This window comes from Erythrolamprus reginae, chromosome 2 (assembly GCF_031021105.1).
Source record: "Erythrolamprus reginae isolate rEryReg1 chromosome 2, rEryReg1.hap1, whole genome shotgun sequence".
Classification (NCBI taxonomy): Eukaryota; Metazoa; Chordata; class Lepidosauria; order Squamata; family Dipsadidae; genus Erythrolamprus; species Erythrolamprus reginae.
Genome location: NC_091951.1, coordinates 71,388,620 through 71,410,047, shown reverse-complemented (window position 1 = coordinate 71,410,047; position 21,428 = coordinate 71,388,620). Strand labels below are relative to the sequence as shown.

The 21,428-nt window shown below is 40.0% G+C and overlaps 1 protein-coding gene across 1 annotated transcript in view; it reads left to right on the top strand.

The window, feature by feature from the left end:
• Positions 1-21,428, top strand: part of PLXND1 (plexin D1) — a 208,496-nt gene that overhangs the window by 58,446 nt on the left and 128,622 nt on the right. Inside the window, exons 4-8 of the mRNA XM_070738311.1 lie at positions 2,427-2,527; positions 4,927-5,056; positions 5,545-5,719; positions 9,735-9,843; positions 14,333-14,435. Of these exons, the coding sequence (XP_070594412.1) occupies positions 2,427-2,527; positions 4,927-5,056; positions 5,545-5,719; positions 9,735-9,843; positions 14,333-14,435 (618 nt within the window). The remainder of the gene's footprint in view (positions 1-2,426; positions 2,528-4,926; positions 5,057-5,544; positions 5,720-9,734; positions 9,844-14,332; positions 14,436-21,428) is intronic.

Genomic DNA, 21,428 nt, shown 5'->3' with positions numbered 1-21,428 from the left:
AGTAAACGGTGTTAGAGGTCTGTAAAAATCCAAATTTATACTTAGGAGGAAACATCCATGGATGTTTTCAAGCCAGTTTCCATCTCCCATTTTCACTTACATATCTGCAGTGGATTTTTCTAAAGCAAATACTGTACTTTTCTCAGGTATTGGAAGAAATATGTGCCAAATATATTACCCATAAAAGAATGCACTAGCTTTTCACAAATACCTAGAAGCAAATTGCAGATACTGGTATTAATCATTTTCTCTTCTTAAACTATATTATTTTGTATTTTAGCCAAATTATAGTTGTCTATATACCTTTTATTAATCAAATCTTTCTTTTTTACCACTTACTGTGATTCATGCAGCAGAACATAGTTCCACCTGAATAATGAAACTATATTATTAAAGTGTGCATGCATCAATATCAGTGTTCTCCCACCCACCCCGTGTATGTAGAGTATGAAAAACAATTTCTAGGATAGATGGATGGGTGGGTAGGTAGGTAGGTAGGTAGGTAGGTAGGTAGGTAGGTAGATAGATAGATAGATAGATAGATAGATAGATAGATAGATAGATAGATAGATAGATAGATAGATAGATAATTTAAAATTAACATAGAAAGGGGGGGAAGCAAAAGGAGTATAAAAGGAGCACACGTGCATGATTTTAAAAGTAGACCAAAAATATGCTGAAGGGCAAGGAAGTGAACTGGTCCTAAACCTTTTAAGATTCCAAGAGCAAAAAAACACTCTCGATGACTATTTATCAAATAAAAATAAATAAATAAAACATTCAACCCATTATCCATGGATGGATGACTAGCTAAATTATCTCTGCTGGGGATCATTTACATGTATGTCTACTGTACAGTGGAACCCCGACATAAGAGCTGCTCTACTTAAGAGCAACTCGAGATAAGAGCTGGGAGGGGAGAGATATTTTTGTTCTACTTACAAGCCCAAATTCGAGATACAAGCGCCAAGGAGCTGTCTCCTGAAGCCAAACGCTAACTTCCGCGTTCGGCTTCAGGAGACAGCTGCGAAGCGGCGCGCGTGTTTTAAAAGGTTGCAGCCGGCCTGGGGGGCTCGAGGGGGTGCTTGCAGCTTTCTTTCTTGCTCTTTTTCTTTCTCTCTTTTACCTTCCCTTCCTCTATTTCTTCTTTTCTTTCTCCTTCCCACCTTCTTCCCTCCCTCCCTCCCTTCACTCATTCCTCTCTTACTCTCCCCTTTCATAAGTTTCCTTGCTTCCTTCCTCTGTTCCTGTCCCTTCCCTCTTTCCTTCCTTCCTTCCCACCCTCCGTCCATTCATTCACCCATTCCTCTCTTGATCGCTTAAAGCCGGTCCCTGGTGCAAAAAGGGTTGGGGACCTCTGTCCTACAGGATTGGGTGACAGAGAAGTTGAACATATGTAAATTTAAAAGTTTAAGAAAGTTTACAAGTTAAGTGAAAGAAACTTCATTATTCATTTATATGTACATGTACATTTCTTCATTAAAAACATGTCTTTCTGCATAATTTAGACTAACTTTGTGAGTTTTTTGAGGGCTGGAACCAATTAAAATTATTTACATTAATTCCTATGGGGAAAAGTCGTTCGAGATAAGAGCTGCTCGACTTAAGAGCCCAGGTCCGGAACGAATTAAACTCGTATCTCGAGGTACCACTGTATATAATTCAAAGAATATTATGAAAAGCAAAAAAATGACAGAGTTCTATTATAAGCTTTATAAAGCTGCTCTTTTGGAAGGGAAAAACTCTATTTATAACAATTTAATGATCACTAAATCTGGCAGATGAACCTCCTACTAGACAAGATTTCAATTTTCTAAGTATAAGGCTTGAGAGCAACTAACATCTCATCAGGGGTGGGTTCCTCCCGGTTTGGATCAGATCACCTGAACCGTTAAGTGACCCACTGATGACATAACATTGGCATCATGGATCCAGTTTGCTGGTGCCGGTCCATGCATGCCGCCATCTTTTTTTCTGAATTTTCAGTTAATTTCCCTGTGTTTAAGATCCTCCTTATTCTCTGCTTTGAAAAAAACCCTCCCGATCACCCCTGGGTTAATACTGACCTTTATTTCTTCGCCCAAAGCACAGCTGATCAGCTCCTCAGCTGTGTTTTGGGCTGGTTCCATCTTCTGAGCATGCACATGAACTGTAATTGCACTAGGGGACACACGTGAAATGTCACGATGCGAACCAGTGGCGAAAGTAATGGAACCCACTCTTGCATCTCAACTGTATTGGATCAAAAAGGACAGGTAAACCTGTGTGCCATCCATATTCTGATGATAAATGTTTCTAATCTTTCGATCAGTCTGGATAAGTATAAGGTGCTCTGTTGCTGATGTTGATTAAACAAGAATGTGCTAATAATAAATAATTATTATTATTTAAAACTGTTACCTTGATTTTTTTTTCCTGTTACACAGATTGCTCGTGTGAAAGTAGCTGCTTGTGATCAATACAGTACATGTGCAGACTGCTTGGCTGCAGCTGATGCTTATTGTGGATGGTGTACCTTGGAGACCAGGTGGAAAAATTTTGCATTTTATTATTATTATTATTATTATTATTATTATTATTATTATTATTATTTATTAGATTTGTATGCCGCCCCTCTCTGTAGACTCGGGGCGGCTGACAACAGTGATAAAAACAATACATAATGACAAATCTAATAATTAGAATCTAAAATAACAATAGTACATTTAAAAAGTCTAAAAAGCAAGGAACCCCAATATAAAAAACATACATACAGTCATATCATGCATAAAAACTACATAGGCAGGGGGAGATGTCTCAGTTCCCCCATGCTTGACGACAGAGGTGGGTTTTAAGGAGTTTGCGAAAGGCAAGGAGGGTGGGGGCAGTTCTAATCTCTGGAGGGAGCTGATTCCAGAGGGTCGGAGCTGCCACAGAGAAGGCTCTTCCCCTGGGTCCCGCCAGACGACAGTAAGCCCTTCTGAACAGATAATGATAACTTAATATTATTGTAAACTTTCACCAGATTCACTGACTTGTACAATAATAAATAGCTGATGCAGACTTCACAGATTATGTGAATATAAATACAATCAAATCATTGTTGGATAAATAGCATTTGAACAATTTTCATTTTTTTATGAGAATTCACACATAAGCTTAATTATTTTGTGGGGGAGAATCAATAAGTAGACTTGAGTATTATACTGTGCATGAGATAGTCCAAGGCAGCATTGATTTTGAAAATAATAAAAACTCATGCAATTCATAGTTATATCTTAATATAAAATTACCTGTCATATGTATTATGTCATTTCTTTTTTCACTTTAAATGTGATAGGATAAATCAAAATATTTCTTTTAAAAATGTTAAATTACACTAAGGTACTCTTATCATAAGAAAAGTCTCCAGAGAGGGGCGGCATACAAATCAAATCAAATCAATCAATCAATAAACAAACAAACAAACAAACAAACAAACAAACAAACAAACAAACAAACCAAAAGTCATGGACAGCATGCACAGTTTGAACCAGTCAAAAGTCTTTGTAGGAAACAGGATGGAGCCATGAAAATCAATGTATTATTTTTGAACAATATTTTAGGAGAGTCTAGGGCAGTGGTTCTCAACCTTTCTAATGCCATCACCCCTTAATACAGCCTCATGTTGTGGTGATCCCCAACCAAAAGTCTAGCCCCAATTCTCCCAACAGAGTTTTAAGCTATTTGGCAGGAAGGTCAGAGGGATACCCCCACTGTAAACACCTGATTGGTTGGATTGTAAAAATACGTTCCAAAGCAGCACAATAGAAGCTTTAATTCCTAACACCATGAGAAATTTGTCTTTTTCCATGGTCTTAGACAACCCCTGTGAAACAGTTGTTTGACACCCAAACAGGTCCCGACCCCCAGGTTGACAACCACTGGTCTAGAGTAAACAGAAATAGGACATATGAAATTGAGGGGAAACATTGAATGACTACCTGATGTTCTGTTAAGTCAGCAAAATTCAAAAGCTGACCATCTTATTTCTGTGGATTTAATAGCCTTTATCTCCTGTATCTTTGTTAGGAAAAACCCAGCCAGGCAGGGTGGAAGGGTCAAGGGTGGGGTTAGCCTGGAGTCATTGCACAACCACAAAAGACTGACCCCTCTAAATTCCTTGAAGGTTTATCTATTTGTTCTTAAGGGAAAGTTGCCAGGCTGGGCCAATTCTTGATAGGCAGAAAATAATAAGGTAGTAAGTTTGAACTCGGCATGTGTTGGTGTGATTGCTCGTGCCTGACAAACTTAGCTGTAAAAAAAATATCAAGATAAACAGAAGGCAAAACAATATAAAAATATATGAATCTTTCCTTTTCAGGAAAATTAATAATTGGTTTTCTTCTAAAGGTCTGGTGTCATAAATGTTCTACTTTAAAGCCCTACATGGCATCGGACCAGAAAACCTCCGGAACCGCCTTCTACCGCACGAATCCCAGCAGCCGATAAGGTCCCACAGAGTTGGCCTTCTCTGGGTCCCATCGACTAAACAATGTCGTTTGGCAGGCCCCAGGGGAAGAACCTTCTCTGTGGCAGCCCCGGCCCTCTGGAATCAACTCCTTCCAGAGATTAGAACTGCCCCCACCCTCCTTGTCTTTCGCAAATTACTTAAGACCCACCTGTATTGCCAGGCATGGGGGAACTGAGACACCTCCCCCGGGCTTTTTATATTTTATGTTTGGTATGAGTGTGTTGCATGGTTTTTAAATGATGGGGTTTTTAGATGTTTTTAATATTAGATTTGTTTCATTGTAACATTGTTATTATTATTGTTGTGAGCCGCCCAGAGTCTTCGGAGAGGGGTGGCATACAAATCTAATAAATTATTATTATTATTATTATTATTATTATTATTATTATTATTATTATTACTACTACTACTACTACTACTACTACTTGTTTTAGGTGTTCACTACAGCATGAATGCGCCCATTCGGAAGAATCCTATTTCTGGATCAGTGCCAATGAGGGAGTACAACAGTGCCCTTCCATGACCACAATGCCTTCAGAAATAAATATTGAGAACGAAAATAAGGTATGGGAAGTAGGAACTGTAATGTCTGTGAATAGATTGTCTTAAGGAAAGGGAACTGATGGCAAAGCATTATGAACAAAGTTTAAATAATTTATCTGCCCCCCCCCATCTTAAACTGTAACAATAACTCTTGGCAATGTGCAAGGATTACAACAACAGCTATAAACAATGTTCTATGTCACCCAAGGTAAACAATAAATCCCAATAATAAAAAGTCACATCAGCTGCATAGTGAAACAGCCTTGTGAAAGGTTGTCAGGGCCAGAGCCATCTAGATCTTTACAGAGGACATTGTTCCACTGGGCAAGTGTTGACACATAGAAGGCATCTTGTAATTTTACAACTCAGTCTCTGAATATTCAGTGCACTTGTTATTTTCACTCAAACAAAGTTAACTTAAAAATACTATTTTCAAAACCTATTTGTCAATATAATTTAATTTTTTGTTAATCTGTTAGAATGAAAACATTTTGTTGTTCATTTTTTAGGGCATGATAATCCAAATAAATGGGAACATTCCAAATATGAACGGAATGGAAATAACTTGCAATTATGGAAATAATATCCAAACCACTGCTAGAATTCATCCCCAATCTCATAACCAAGTAATTTACTGCAGTTTTCTTCCCAGAGAGCATTATCCAGCCTTTCCATTAAATCAAGGTATGTATGAAAAATAATGATGATTTAATAATGAGATTAAAGATGAGTTTCTTAATTTTATTAATTAAATGAAACATTATTAATTTTTTTTATTTAGTATTTGCATTTATTTTGGTAATGTTTCTATAATTGAGACACATTTGATCAGTGATGGATTTCTGAAAGCTTGCTTTGTTGAAATATATTTGTTGGTTTCTATACATACTCTGCATTGCGAACTAGCCTATTAGATTTTTAGGCTAATCTGAGTTCTACCCTAAAAAATTCTGTGGGGAAAAATACCCTACTAATTAAATGGCACAGGTAGACAAAATTCATAAATGCACAAGAAGTACTGTGAACTAGAACCAAACACATTTTTTTTAAAAAAAACACTTTCATTCTTTCATGTATGCACAATTTTTTTATGTCTTTGCCTTTACATTTCTCTAATCCAAAATGATATAAATTGACTATAAGAGAAAGTCACATTAAAAATTGCTCCACCCTCTTTTCAGGCAGACACCACAATAATTGACATAACCATGGAGGGTGGAGTATATCACAACTGGACTTGTAAAATTCTGTTTTTATAGCCATAACCCTGGGGGGGGATTACTGACCCCCTCAGAGAGGGTCCGTAACCTGGGCATCCTCCTCGATCCACAGCTCACATTAGAGAAACATCTTTCAGCTGTGGCGAGGGGGGCGTTTGCCCAGGTTCACCTGGTGCACCAGTTGCGGCCCTATCTGGACCGGGACTCACTGCTCACAGTCACTCATGCCCTCATCACCTCGAGGCTCGACTACTGTAATGCTCTCTACATGGGGCTACCTTTGAAAAGTGTTCGGAAACTTCAGATCGTGCAGAATGCAGCTGCGAGAGCAATCATGGGCTTCCCAAGGCATGCCCATGTTACTCCAACACTCCGCAGTCTGCATTGGTTGCCAATCAGTTTCCGGTCACAATTCAAAGTGTTGGTTATGACCTATAAAGCCCTTCATGGCACTGGACCAGAATATCTCCGGGACCGCCTCCTGCCACACAAATCCCAGCGACCGGTTAGCTCCCACAGAGTTGGCCTTCTCCAGGTCCTGTCGACTAAACAATGTCATTTGGCGGGACCCAGGAGAAGAGCCATCTCTGTGGCGGCCCCGACCCTCTGGAACCAGCTCCCCCCAGATATCAGAGTTGCCCCCACCCTCCTTGCCTTTCGCAAGCTCCTTAAAACCCACCTCTGTTGTCAGGCATGGGGGAATTGAAAAATTTTTCTCCCTTCCCCCTAGGCTTATAGAATTTATACATCGTATGTTTGTTGGTATGATTGGTCTCTTAAATTGGGGTTTTTTAGATTACTTTTTAATATTAGATTTGTTACATTGTTTTTTATTGTTGTTAGCCGCCCCAAGTCTTCGGAGAGGGGCGGCATACAAATCTAAATAAACTAAACTAAACTAAACTAAACACATTCAACAAAAGTAGTTTTTACCATTCGGTGGAGTTGATTCCTGGTCTGGTCTATCTGACAGAGCTGAGAAGTTGCCAGAAAAGGAATGAGAGAATGGATATATATATAGTAGTGGATTTATTTTTATTTTATTTATTTATTTTTATTTATTTTTCAAATTTATAGGCCACCCTTCTCCAACCAGACTAAGGGCAGCTTACAACAATAAAATGATTACAACATTAAAATACTCCAATACATAAAATAAGAAAAAGTAGAAAAGTTAAACCCCAATATAAACAACATACAATCATCACTCACTCATACTATTGGCCGGAGCGGAAAACCATTGCTCGACGGCCCCAGGCCTGCCAACATAAGTATGTTTTCAAAGCCTTTGGAAGGTGAGGAGACTGGGGGTGGTACGAATCTCTGGGGAGGAGTTGATTCCAGAGAATTGGAGCCACAACAGAGAAGGCTCTTCCCTGTGTTCCTACCAGCCGGCATTTCTTGGCTGACAGGACCTGGAGAAGGCCGACTCTGTGCAATCTAATCATCTAATCAAATCAGGGACTTTTGAGGCAGAAGACAGTCCTGTAAATAATTTATTTATATCAGTGGTGGGTTGCTCCCAGTTCGACCCACTACTGATTTACATCATACCTTTATTATTGTTACAAAGAATTCAAGACAGCAAACATATCCAACATATCTTTCTCCTCCTATTTTCAGTAGGAGGAGAAAGTAATCCTGTGAGAAAATTTGGCTGAGAGAGAGTGACCAGCTTAAAGTCACCCAGTTGGCTTTCATGACTAAGGAAGGATTTGAACTCACAGTTTCCTGCTTTGAGTGAATTCATTAAAAAAAAAGGTTCAGGCTTCTTTGAGTGAGGGAATGATGTCATCAATCTTAAAAGATATAGTAGTATCTTCTGAACAAGCTGTTATTATGGCAAGTCAAATTTTCCTTGCACAACATCTCCAATCAGAAATTATACAAGTCTTCCCCAGCCCAGGTGTTTTCCAGATGTGATAGCATCAACTGCAAAATGCTTCAAGCATGGAGCATAAAATAAGTGTCAGTTTACATAAGACATAACATACATCTGCAGGATATTTGGGATGGTGTCGTCCCTTCAAACTAGACCAAATCAGGAAACAGACTCCACAGAATTTACTGGAACTCTTTTTAATTGGTGCAGGTTATAGAAACATAATCTTGACAGTATTTTGTTCCCTTCCTCTTATCATATAGTTCTCAATTTCTGACTGCAATTGAGCCCAAAATTTGCGTTGATAAGCAAGCCAATTGTTAAGTGAGTTTTTCCCCATGTTACAACCTTTTGTTGTTGTTGTTAAGTCAGTAAAATGGTGGTAAGTGAATCTGGCTTTGCTTGTCAGAAGGTTGCAAAAGGTGATCATATGTCCCCAGGATACTGCAACTGTCATAAATACATGCAAGTTGCAAGCATCTGAATTTTGATCATGTGACCATGGGGATACTGCAGAAGTCCTAAGTGTGAAAAACAGTCATACGTCTCTTTTTTCACTGCTTTTGTAACTTCAAACAGTCACTAAACCAATGATGGTAAGTTGAGGACTACCTGCCCCAAAGAACTTAAGGCATAGCTAGTTGAAGTTTCTTTCTAATGGTCTCTTCCTTAAATCATGTTTTGCTAACTCTCCCCATAGACCTTCTCCAAGGCAACTTTTCTAATTCAGTATAGAGTGTCTCAATTTGATATGAAACATGTTGAGTCATGTTTAAAAAAACCCCTTATGTACAGTATTAAACACTTGTCACACGGCTATCTCATTCATTAATGTTACTTGCGTATACAGTTTTTTACCCCGAAAATTAAATTACCAGTTTCAAATCACGGTTTGGTTATTTGTTTCACTTTGTTTAATGAAAGTAATTTGTCATGGTCATGCAATACTTAATAAATCTATGTATAAAGTTTGGATCTGTTTATCTTGGTTACAGTTCAAGAGACTTGCCAAAACAAATACTTTATATGAAAATCCTGACTTTTCAAACTACTGAATTTATGTTAAATAATAATGCATGAAAAATTGCTTCAAAATAAAGAATGAATTATTATATCAACTCCATTTGGTTCATTTTCAAAATTCTTCAAATCTCAATTTTATCCCATCCGGTTTTTTTTTTTTTACAAAAAAGGGATATTTCTGTACAAGCTCCATTCCAAAATTTAAACATGTAAATAATTTTTTCTGTATATTCTAATTCAACATATCAGTTTCTCAATATTTAAAACAAACATATTAAAAAATTTACTAACAAAAATAAACCCTCGAAGAGATTACTTACATACATAATACATAATCATTCACAAAAATATGTATTGCCAGCTTTCCCTGTTTCATATATTAATTAGTATTTGTAATGTAACAAAATAACCTTGGGACTATGTGGAGAATTTGAATGCTTGAGAAACTTCAACTCTTGAGTAAACAGCAGTTTTGGATTTTTTTTTCTTTTTTTCAGACATTTATGTTGTCTTGGAAGTAAACTATGAAAAGAGTTCCCTTGTGACTTGCTTTTTTGGGGGTTGTGTGTTTCAGATCATGTAATTATTCAAACTGCAGTACAGGTCAACGGAAAAAACATTGTGTGGGCCAATTTCACCATCTATGATTGCAAGAGAACTGGGAATATTTATCCAAAGACAGCGTAAGTAAACTTATGGCCTGTAAATTATAGAAAGGCAGGTTGCTTAGCTTTGGTTTGCATCAGAATTCACTGGTCATGAATTCCTTTATCTTTGTTGGTGGTTTCAATTTAAGCAGGAGGAAATATTGCAAGACAGATAATCCAAAATACTACATATTCAACATTTTAATTTTTTTAGATAAGAGGCTTTCAAACTATGAGTTGCAGCTGCTTGGGAATTGCAGTATTGTTTGTTATAGCACTTTTACAAAATACTCAGTATATCCATAAAAATCTGCTACATCCAAAATTTCAGGAAACCTTTTAACTTGTCTTGATTAATTGTCATGGATTGGAGCTTTTTATGCAGTGAGTGTTATGGACCATCCCCGCATTTCTATGGGCTATTACAACTGAAAACTGTCGATCATGATAAACTGTTATTGGATATTGGTGTTTCATTGACATGGAACACAAATAATTGCATTTGTCTTCTGTCATTAATATTCATGTCTGTAGCATCCATGCCAGCAAGGCATGCAACACTGTATTTGTAGTCTTTGAAGTGTACATGCTTGTGTAGCTCAAGAGATTTTCTCCTGTAATTTTAACAAATGTTAAAACAATTACTAGTATACTTGCTACTAAAGAGGGGAAGCAATTCTTCTGACACATCTCAGCTGACACCTCTTTGAATATAAAATTTCTGGGGGGAAAAAATCTCCTCGAATTTTGGAGCAAGGTACAAAATTAGTACAGTGATCCCCCGAGTTTCGCGATCTCGATCTTTGCGAAACGCTATATCGCGATTTTTCCACCTGATGATGTCACTCCCTTCCTTTCTCATCTTTCTTTCTCTCTCTCTTTCTCTATCTTGCTTCTTCCTCTCTCACACTCTCTTCCTCCCTCTCTCATCTCTTTCCTTCTCTCTCTTTCTCTATCTCTCCCCCTCTTGCTCTCGAGCGGCGGGTGGCACCCAGGGAAGGTTCCTTCGGCCGCCCACCAGCTGATCTGCTCGGCAGCGCAGTAGCAGCGAGGAGCCGAAGATGGGGTTTCCCCTTTGCGTGGGCAACAGGGAAACCCCATCTTCGGCTCCTCGCTGCTACTGCGCTGCCGAGCAGATCAGCTGGTGGGCGGCCGAAGGAACCTTCCCTGGGTCTTCAACTCCCAGAGCGGTGGACAAGCGGAAAAGCGGCGGACAAGCGGGCAGGCAGGCGGCTCCTCAGCTGCTGGGTCTTCCCATGTGCGGAAGTAAAAACACCATCTGCGCATGCGCGGCCATGGAAAAAGGGGCGCGCATGCGCAGATGGTGTTTTTACTTCCGCACCGCTACATCGTGAGAAATCGATTATCGCGAGGGGTCTTGGAACGGAACCCTCGCGATAATCGGGGGACCACTGTACTATGATTTAAGAGATCCAGTTTGGTCTAGTTTTAAGGCACCAGTGTTGAAAGTAGGAGGCTGTGAGTTCTAATGCTGACTCAGCCATAAAAGCCTGTTGGGTGATTTTGGGCCAGTCACCTTCTGTCAGCCCAACTCACCTCACAGGGTCGTTATTGTGGAGAAATTAGAAGGGAAGTACATTGGATATGTTTGTTGCCTTCAGTTATATGAAAACATTATAAAGGCAAGATACAAACAAATATGGGAAGTCTACAGATATACTGAAGTCTATATAAGATAGGATATAATTCAATAAAGAACAAATATTAATAAATAATAATAATTATTATTATTATTTATTTAATTATTTAATTAATTATTTAATTATTTATTGCATTTGTATGCCGCCCCTCCCCGTGGACTCGGGGCGGCTAACAACAGTGATAAAAACAGAATGTAAAAATCCAATACTAAAACAGCTAAAAACCCTTGTTATAAAACCAATCATACATACAAACATACCATGCACAAATTGTAGAAGCCTAGGGGGAAGAGAATATCTTAGTTTCCCCCATGCCTGACGGCAGAGGTGGGTTTTGAGGAGCTTACGAAAGACAAGGAGGGTGGGGGCTATTCTAATCTCTGGGGGGAGTTGGTTCCAGAGGGCCGGGGCCGCCACAGAGAAGGCTAGATTTGTATGCCGCCCCTCTCCGAAGACAAATATATGTGGAATGAAAAATAGGAATGGCTGTCTCAGAAATAAAAACTAGGAATCATGCAAAAATAATCAAGTTCATCTTTCTAATTAAAAAAAAAATATGATTTTGAATATGACAATTTTGGTTTGTTGGAACAGGTTTTTTTTAAGTTATAAAGTTTGTGAAGTTTTCAAAATGTTTCATTTGATAAATATATAAAATTATTACTAAAATTCTTTTTTTTTGGCCCAATGCTAATTCTAATGATTTTTTTAGTTTAATTGTGAGGTAAAAGATGGCAGAAGCACAAACGCCTTCATTTTTTAAGTGATCACAGTACCAAACAGTTGGGAAACCTTGTTGCAGATTTACTACACTTTGTTATCTACAAGGTATTTTAGATACTGGGCAGGATTGGCAGGAAAGATGGTATAACCTGCCAAGAATTGCAGAGACTGGGTTTTAGAGTATTTCAGGCCATCTGGATATGTTGATGGTTTGGGGCAATTTTTCCTTTCCCATTTTCCCATGATAATATTCTTGACTGAAAGCTTTAGAGTTAACCCTCAGAAAGCTGATATAAGGAACAACTACATTTTTGAGATCATTTAATTTATATGTGGATATAGCTGAGTATCATGTTTGGTTTAATTTAATTAGTTATTAATAGTATGGCAGAAGCCATACTATTAATTTCACATGGTTTTTCTTGCTATCCTTTTAAAGCAATTTATTTTGGGTTTTTAGGAGTTATAGATAATAGCAAATGCAATCTAAGGTGCATTGAAAGACCTTCAGTATAATTTTAAAAATTCTAAGTCAAGAACAAGCAGATTTTTCACAAAATGTCTTGCCAATCCCAAAGTATGATACCAATTATATATTGTGCTAAGCCCATTGTGCTATAATTTATTGAATTAACCAAAAGAATTGTCATCCTTAAGCCAAACTAGTTATTTATAGTAGAAATGAGAAAGGGAATGTATTTATCCTAGAAGAATAGTAGCAAAAATAGTAAGCAAAAATTTGGACAAAATGAAAAGGAAATGGCAAAGGAGAAACAGGGCTACATAATAAATAAATTAGATCTATTCTAAAAGAATAATGTACTTGCATGGGCTGATACTGAAATTACTGAAATAATATTCTTCAGAATTAAAAAGTGGATAAGAATGGTTGGAAACATGCTATTTTTTAACATGTGGTCTTGTTTACTGTATTTAACTTATCATAAATACCTGAAAAATACAATTCACAGTTCAAGAATCCCTCTTTACAATAATTTGGTATTGAAAACATATTATTTTGAATTACATAATTTATTATTTCTTCTCTTGTTTAAAATAAAACCTCCACCACAACCAACAACAACAATATATATGTGATTACAATAGAAGGCATATTTTTAGCTCAGGGGTGAACTGTGGGATCCTTGATGGCATCCATGAACATCAATGAGCAGTCCAAAGACATGAAGAGAACTCTTTAATTGCCTAACACAAGGATAGACTTCACCATAATTTTGTCTGAGAGATGAGAGTCTCCACTAGAGAATTTCTGGAATCTTGAAACTCAGACAAATCAGCCATCAACAGGCACATTGAGATAGGCAACATCTACATACCATTGAAAAGAGACAATAGAAAATTTTAAAAATCACAACACCCCTTGATGAGCAATCAACATCATAAGGAAGCTTAATATCAAGCAGTAAACAACAGCTGGGGTGGCGCAATAGTTAGAGTGCAGCACTGCAGGCTACTTCAGCTAACTGCTAGCTGTAGTTCAGCGGTTCAAATCTTACTACCTGCTCAAGGATGACTCAGCCTTCCATCCTTCCGAGGTGGGTAAAATGAGGACCCAGATTGTTAGGGGCAATATGCTGACTCTGTAAACCGCTTAGAGAGGGCTGTAAAAGCACAATGAAGAGATATATAAGTCTAAATGCTAAATGTTAAAAGCCTAATCAAGGAACCACCAAGAACACTCCCATCAACACTGACAGGTCAACCCATCTGAATATAAGCAGAGAGCAAGCCCCAATACCTTCTAGCACAGTGGTGGCACAGTGGTTAGAATGCAGTATTTCAGGCTAACACTGTCCATAGCCAGGAGTTTGATCCTGACTGGTTCAAGGTTGACTCAGCTTTCTATTCTTCCAAAGTCAGTAAAATGAAGTCATATTGTTGGGGACAATATGCTGACATTTTTAAACCTGTGAGAGATTGCTGTAAAGCACTTTGGAACGATATATAAGTCTAAATGCAATTTCTACCGTACATATGCACAGGCAATTTAAAATATTTTAGCTTTTCAATAGATAGTTTTACCATAAGCCATAACAGAATTTGCAGATTCATAAAGAAAACAAAGCTTCAAAGAAGAGTCTGCTATGCTTAGTAAATGTAGTTTCTTTTATATATTTCAGATGTATCAGTTGCCTCTCAGCTAAATGGAAATGTTATTGGTGTCCTAGAAGAAGTTCCTGTGTATCCAATGTGACTGAATGTGAGGATTCAGTACAGATTACTGTAAGGCACATAACATTATAGTTTATTTTTTTAAATTTTTGCTTTGTTTCTCTTGTGTTGGGAGGAAATAAATGCTGCCAAGACTTTTTAAAAATATTATAGAAATGCTTATGTTCCGAAAATGTTGCATATCATTGAGGGGAATGGGAGAGAGTGTTGGAGGACTGTATCTGGTTACCTTTTATAGCATGCTTTCAAATAACTGAGATTTCCAGGGCTCTACAACTTATTCTATTTATAAATTGCCCAATTCCATTACAACTGTGCGCAGCATAAAATATGCAAAATGTAAAATAAAACAATCTACACAAAGAGAATATGTGGAGAAAAACAAAAAAAAATGTTTCACAAATCAAATAACTCACAAGAGGCCCATCTGCTAATCTAGCCAGGTTTTAAAGACATGTCAGGGTGTGACCTATACAATCTGTTGAAGAGAGGGAGAGATGAGATTGTGAGGTTCTTGTGAATCCCACACACCAGGGATATTTGCCTAAATTTCAGCTGGATCAGAGGTGGGTTGCTGTCGTTTGGACCGGTTCTTTAGAACTGGTTGTGGGGAATTTCCCCCTGTTTGCTGAACTGGAAGCGATCGCCAGTTGGCCATGTCCATAAACCAGTTCTAATGGTCTATGGTGGTGCTATCTTGTTTTTGGCACTGTGCATGCATGTATGTGCAATGTGTGTGTTCCCACGCGGCATGGGAGGAAGCAAACTGGCGGCAAATTAAGTTAGAATGCACCCTGAACTGGATCCAAATACAGAAAAAAAGAGAAGAATCAAACCCTTAAAATATTTCTTATGGCAGCTATCTAAAGGGCCATCTCTCCAGAGTGGGGGAAGAGTACAGCTATCTAAGGACCGATAAGAGCAGAGAAATAATTATATTTTGCTAACTTTATCTCTACAGTGTGATTCCTACTATGGGTTTTATTCATACCCAATTGGGTTCACTCTGTGCCTTTTAATGGTGCTATAACCAGGGGTGGGCTGCTGCCCAGATGGCAGGGGGGGTAGCAAAAATGGAGCTCCACCCCAGAGCACCCAATTTGCACTGAAAGATGTTGAAAGAAAATACAGGGCATCCTGCATAAGCCACGCCCACAGTGTGATAGTAAAATTTTTGGTAGCCCTTCACTGGCTCTAACCATCTCTTACAATGTTTTGTCTCCCAGTCCCTTGGAAAACCAAGATACCTCTTAGAATTGGCCCATAATGATAAGCTTCAGAGGAGCAATCCAGACCAAGAAATGCCTATTCTAGGCAATGACCAAGGCCTCACTTAAACTACTAATCAGATCCTTAGGGGAGGGGAAACAGTTATCTCTGTAACACTCTATTAGTTAGATTGGGGCAGATCAATCTAAAGTGTCCTACCTCTCTATGGTGGGAAGAGTTAATTAAAAGGCAATTAAAATGCGATCTGACCATGGCAAAGGACTGATGGTAATATCCCCTGTTCCCACATCATATTGCAGCTACCTGAAGTTAAAACAAACAAACAAACAAAAAACAGGTCTAGCATGTCCCCCCCCTCCCCCATCTATATATGTGAGACTCCTGTTACTTGGGTCAGGTACATTGTTGCCATAAGTTGTCATAAGCCTTGAAGACTCTACTACCTGAGCAAAGGTACTGATGAAACCCTTTCCAAAGCATGGTGCCACTTACTCTTGGGACTTGTTCCAGTGTACATCTTCATCTCCATTTCCTGTTTCTTGATTGGAACATACGGTACCTACAACTCTTTCTGATTGGAGCAGGCTGCCTTCGCTGTTGCCACACAAATGCTGTCTTTGAAAGCAGACTTACATTTTATATGCCTATTTGTGCAGTCTTATTAATTTTATTTCTGCTATCTGTTGCTTACTTTAATTAGCAGAATAATGTTGTCAGAGGAGTTGGATGTAGAATTACCACTATTTTATTCTTGCATCCCTAATGCTTAGGGATGGGAAATAATTTCTTCTGAAATAGATGTGATAAGCCAATTGGAGGCTCCTTTCAATAATCTTTTTTTTTCTCTTAAATTGGAACTATCCAGTATACCATCCTTACAAGTAATTTTATAAGTGTGATCCCTATCACTCTTGTCCATTCCATTGGGAGTCATTACCTCCCAGTGTCTTTTGTAGGTGGAGTCCATGCCCTCTCCGCCTAGACACATCTCCAACCACCATCCAGTAGCTGACTGGCCAGCTTCAGCTAGCAGTCCTTTCACAGCAAACGGTCTGCCAGGGCTCCATTCTATTTTTCCAGCAACCAGTCCTCCCCCAGCAACTAGTCTTTAGGAGCTCCAGTCTGTGGACCACCACTGCATTGTTATAGCCACTGCCAGTCAGCTGATTATTGGCATCCTGGCGCACTACCGATCACCTGGGCTGGGTGACCAGAAATGTTGCCATCACATGCTGCCTCCATCTGATAGACACTGGAACCTTCACCGCTGAACAGCTGGTTGGCGGATGGCTCCCAGCCTCCCAGCACGCCGCCTATCAGCTGTTCCAGACAGCCAGGATTGTCGTCCCAGTTCGTTGCTGCTTTTCTAAAATTCCCCTCCCTCCAGATACGGCAAACCCCCACTGGGGTTTGACACAGGTGTTCCTTGTTTTTCACTTTAAGCTTGCTTCCATTGGACTTATCTCTTATATCTAGCGCTTTGCCTCATTTATTGCAGAACCTGTTTGCAGACTCTAATACTACTGGGCCAATACTATGCTCCAAAAATCCTAGAACAATACTGCAATTAAAAAAAATCTATAGGTATACAGTGGTCCCTCGATCATCGCGAGGGTTCCGTTCCAGGACCCCAAGCGATGATCGATTTTTCGCGAAGTAGCGGTGCGGAAGTAAAAACACCATCTGCGCATGCGCAGATGGTGTTTTTACTTCCACCGCCGCCCGCCCTTCGCCCGCCCACCCCGTTGCTCGCGCCTGGGGTTTCCCCGCGTGCGTGCCGCCCGCCCGCCCATGCCGTTGCTGGGGCCGCTTCCCAGCTGGGAAGCGGAGCTGGGATGTCCCCAAGCGCGCGCGCGTTGCTGGGGCCGCTTCCCAGCTGGGAAGCGGAGCTGGGGTTTCCCCAAGCGCGCGTGCACCGCCCGCCGGCCCACGCTGTCGCTGGGGCCGCTTCCCAGCTGGGAAGCGGAGCTGGGATGTCCCCAAGCGCGCGCGCGTTGCTAGGGCCGCTTCCCAGCTGGGAAGCGGAGCTGGGGTTTCCCCGCGCGCGTGCCGCCCGCCCACACTGTTGCTGGGGCCGCTTCCCAGCTGGGAAGCGGAGCTGGGATGTCCCCAAGCGCGCGCACGTTGCTGGGGCCGCTTCCCAGCTGGGAAGCGGAGCTGGGGTTTCCCTAAGCGCGCGCGCACCGCCCGCCCACCCACGCTGTTGCTGGGGCCGCTTCCCAGCTGGGAAGCGGAGCTGGGATGTCCCCAAGCGCGCGCGCGTTGCTGGGGCTGCTTCCCAGCTGGGAAGCGGAGCTGGGGTTTTCCCAAGCGCGCGCGCACCGCCCGCCCGCCCACGCCGTTGCTGGGGCCGCTTCTCAGCTGGGAAGCGGAGATGGGGTGTCCCTGCGCGTGCTGCCCGCCCGCCCACGCCGTTGCTCGCGCCGCCGCTGGGGTCTTACCGGGGCAAGAGGGGGAAGACCCAGGGAAGCCGCCCAGCAGCTTATCTGCCCGGCGGGAAACTCCACCATCTACGCATGCGTGGCCATAGAAAAAAGGCACGCATGCACAGATGGTGGAGTTTACTTCCGGGTTGAAAACTCGCGATATAGCCCTTTCGCGATGCTCGAGGACGCGAAACTCGAGGGATCACTGTATCTCATTTGGAAGCATTCCCTCTTCTCAGGATTTACAGCTGTATTGAAAGCAGCTACTGCTAAGAGCTGAAAGTCCTTAGACTCACTGATGAACCATGGAAGTTCCTGTGTCTTCTGATTTGTTCCTGTGGCTGAAAAAAAGTTGTTGGAACACTCCAGCAGTCATTGCTAGTTCTATATATTTGATTTATAAAATCCAGAAAGTTTGACTAGATTGGTGAGATGGTCTCTTCCTTTCCCCTTTATTCTAATCAGAGAAATACAAAACCATCTGTTTATATCTTCTTTCATTTGCATGCAAATCTGGGTAAGGTCCAATTTACCAGCTGAGAAGCTTTAATAGGAATACCAAGATAACCAAAGGAGTCAGAACAAATCCGATCGCTAATTACATTATTACTGGGGATCCAGTGGCATCAAGTTTGATTTGTTTCAAATTATAAAATAACCAGATAGAATGCCAGATTTACATATCATTAACATGAGATTGGAAATTGGGTTCTGAATTATGAATAACTTTTTCATTGCAAAAACTTCCAATGAATTTTTAGTGAATTTTTAGTTTAATTAATGTGTATAACTTGTCCCTTCCTATTCTTATGATGGAGAATGGGTGACTTTACTGCAGTTCTCCTATAGTTCTTTAAGCTGCTGGCAGTTTGACATTTAGGGCTTCTATTGCTGAGCACTGAATGGCTTTTAAACAGTGATTTTAGTATATCGAATAGATTAGTTCTGTATCATCTTTATCTTATTACCCGAGATAAGGTTCTCCTTCAACCAGACATCTTTTCTCCCAAAGGTTTTTATTTTTAAAAATAAAAATCCAGATATGACTAACTGAATTCTACTGTGGATTCAAAATTGGTATTTATTTATGTTTTGGATATAATCTGCAACCTTTGACCATAAATTTGTTTATGCTGAATAAAGCAATTGTTGCTTTTAGGACTCTATTTTTCAAGAAGCTTCTTTGTGGATAAGCTGTCTTCTCCTTGAAAACATTGTTCACTAAGCATATGATCCTTTTTGCTTTAGAAACTCAGATTAACTTTTTATAGGAATTATATACTTTCCAATCGCTTCTTGACTCTGACTGCATCTTATGATGCTTACACTGTCAACAAAACAAGCTGCTTAACATATATAGTCCCAAGTTATGACAGCAACTGGGACTGAAATTTCCATCATAGAGCAATGTGATAGCAAAGTGTGAGTTCATCTGGCTGCATCGCTTAGTGATGGCAATTCCAGGACTCCCCATTACTGTTATCTACAGATTATCAAAATGGGTGTGTTAAGTAAAGATATTTCCCACTAGCTTCCCACAAGCATAGTCAATGGGAAAGCCAGCATAAGTTTCAAGTCCCATGCAGCTTGCAAGCAGGCCAGTAGAAAGGTAAGATGTGCACAGGTCTGGACATGTGTGCTGGGAGTGGTGAGGCCAGATCTATCCCAAGAAAAAGCTGTAAATTCTAGAGTGACTTGTGACTTTTCCTGCTGACTCCTTCATCTAATGTCCATCAAGTTAAATATCGATCAAACCTAACATGTTATATTCTTGATAATTATGTCATGCCATTAATACATCTTATTTAAATTGTATAGCAATATGGTTTATATTCCAATTACAGGGAGCACGGTGGCCTTGCAGTTAAGACACTAGGTTTATTAGTTGAAAGGTTGAGAGTTCAAGACTCAAGTACCATTGATAGAGTTAGCTCCGGTTCTTGACCCAGCTCCTGCTATCCTAGCTGCTCAAAAGCATGCAAATGCAAGTAGATAAATAGATACCACTTCAGTGGAAAGGTAAACGTGCACCTTGGCATATAGTCATGCTAGCTACATGACTACGCAAGCATCTTCAAACTGCTCACTTGGCTAGGAAATGGAAATGGCTATTGCTCTTTAGAATGAGACATGAGTGAATGTGGGGAAATCTTTACTTTTACCTTTTGTATTCCAAATATGTCATTAACTGGAGAAAATCTAGTGTGATGGCCCTTCGGGACCCCCTATATCTCTAGTGTATTGCAAGTTCCTTCCTAATTTCTCTGTCTTTCTTGGCCTTGGCTACGCTTCTCTTATTGGCTGTTTCCACTATCTTATAACATCCAATTTGCTTTCTTCTGTTTCTTGATGTTTGGCTGTCTCTTCAATTCATCCTCAATAATGTGGTGTCTGAAAGTTCTCAGTATTTTTTGAAATGGGTCACCATATGCTCAAAATCACATCAGAGAAAAACCGTTTGGCTTTGTTCTTCCACTTTAGCTTGACTTCACTTGGAATTTACACATGAGTGGATTGTAATATGTTCCACAAAGGAGACTCACTGAGTGCAACTTTGACATTACAATTGATCTTTCCACCTGCTTGTACCAATAATAATCAACATTGACTTCTAGGTATTCCATTTTATGATGTCTTTTGCTGTTTGAAGAGTGCGTTAATACTGAAGAAATCACTGCTTGAAGAAGCTGAAAGTCTTTCTCTTGCATTCATTTCTGTTCCCAAAACCAAACATTTCAATTACATTTTCTTCCTTATTGTTTCCAACATTGGCATTCCAATCTTCAACCACAAACACCATGCATGTTCTACCGATTTGAGATTGATCTTAATAATAAAAGATATCGATCTCTTCTTCATGTCAGTTGTTTGGGCATAAACCTGAATAATTCTCATTATTTATCTATCTATCTACCTATCTATCTATCTATCTATCTATCTATCTATCTATCTATCTATTTATTGTTAGAGTTGGAAGGGACCATGCGGGTCATCAAGTCCAACCCCCTGCCTAAGCAGGAACCCTATAGCATCCTAGCCAAATGGCAGTCCAATTTCCTCTTTAAAATGTTCAGAGTATTGGAGTTCACAACCTCCGCTGGTAGGTTGTTCCACTGGTTTATCGTTCTGACCGTCAGGAAGTTCTTCCTTATTTCCAGGTTGAATCTCTCCTTGGTCAGCTTCCAGCCGTTGTTCCTCGTCCGGCCCTCTCGCCCTGGAGAATAAAGTGATTCCCTGCTCTCTCTGGCAACCCCTCATATACCTGTAGACTGCTATCATGTCCGCTCTGGCCCTCCTTTTCTCTAGAATATCCATGCCCAGTTCCCGCAGTCTCTCTTCGTAAGTCTTGGTTTCTAGACCCCTGATCATTTTGGTTGCTCTTTTCTGC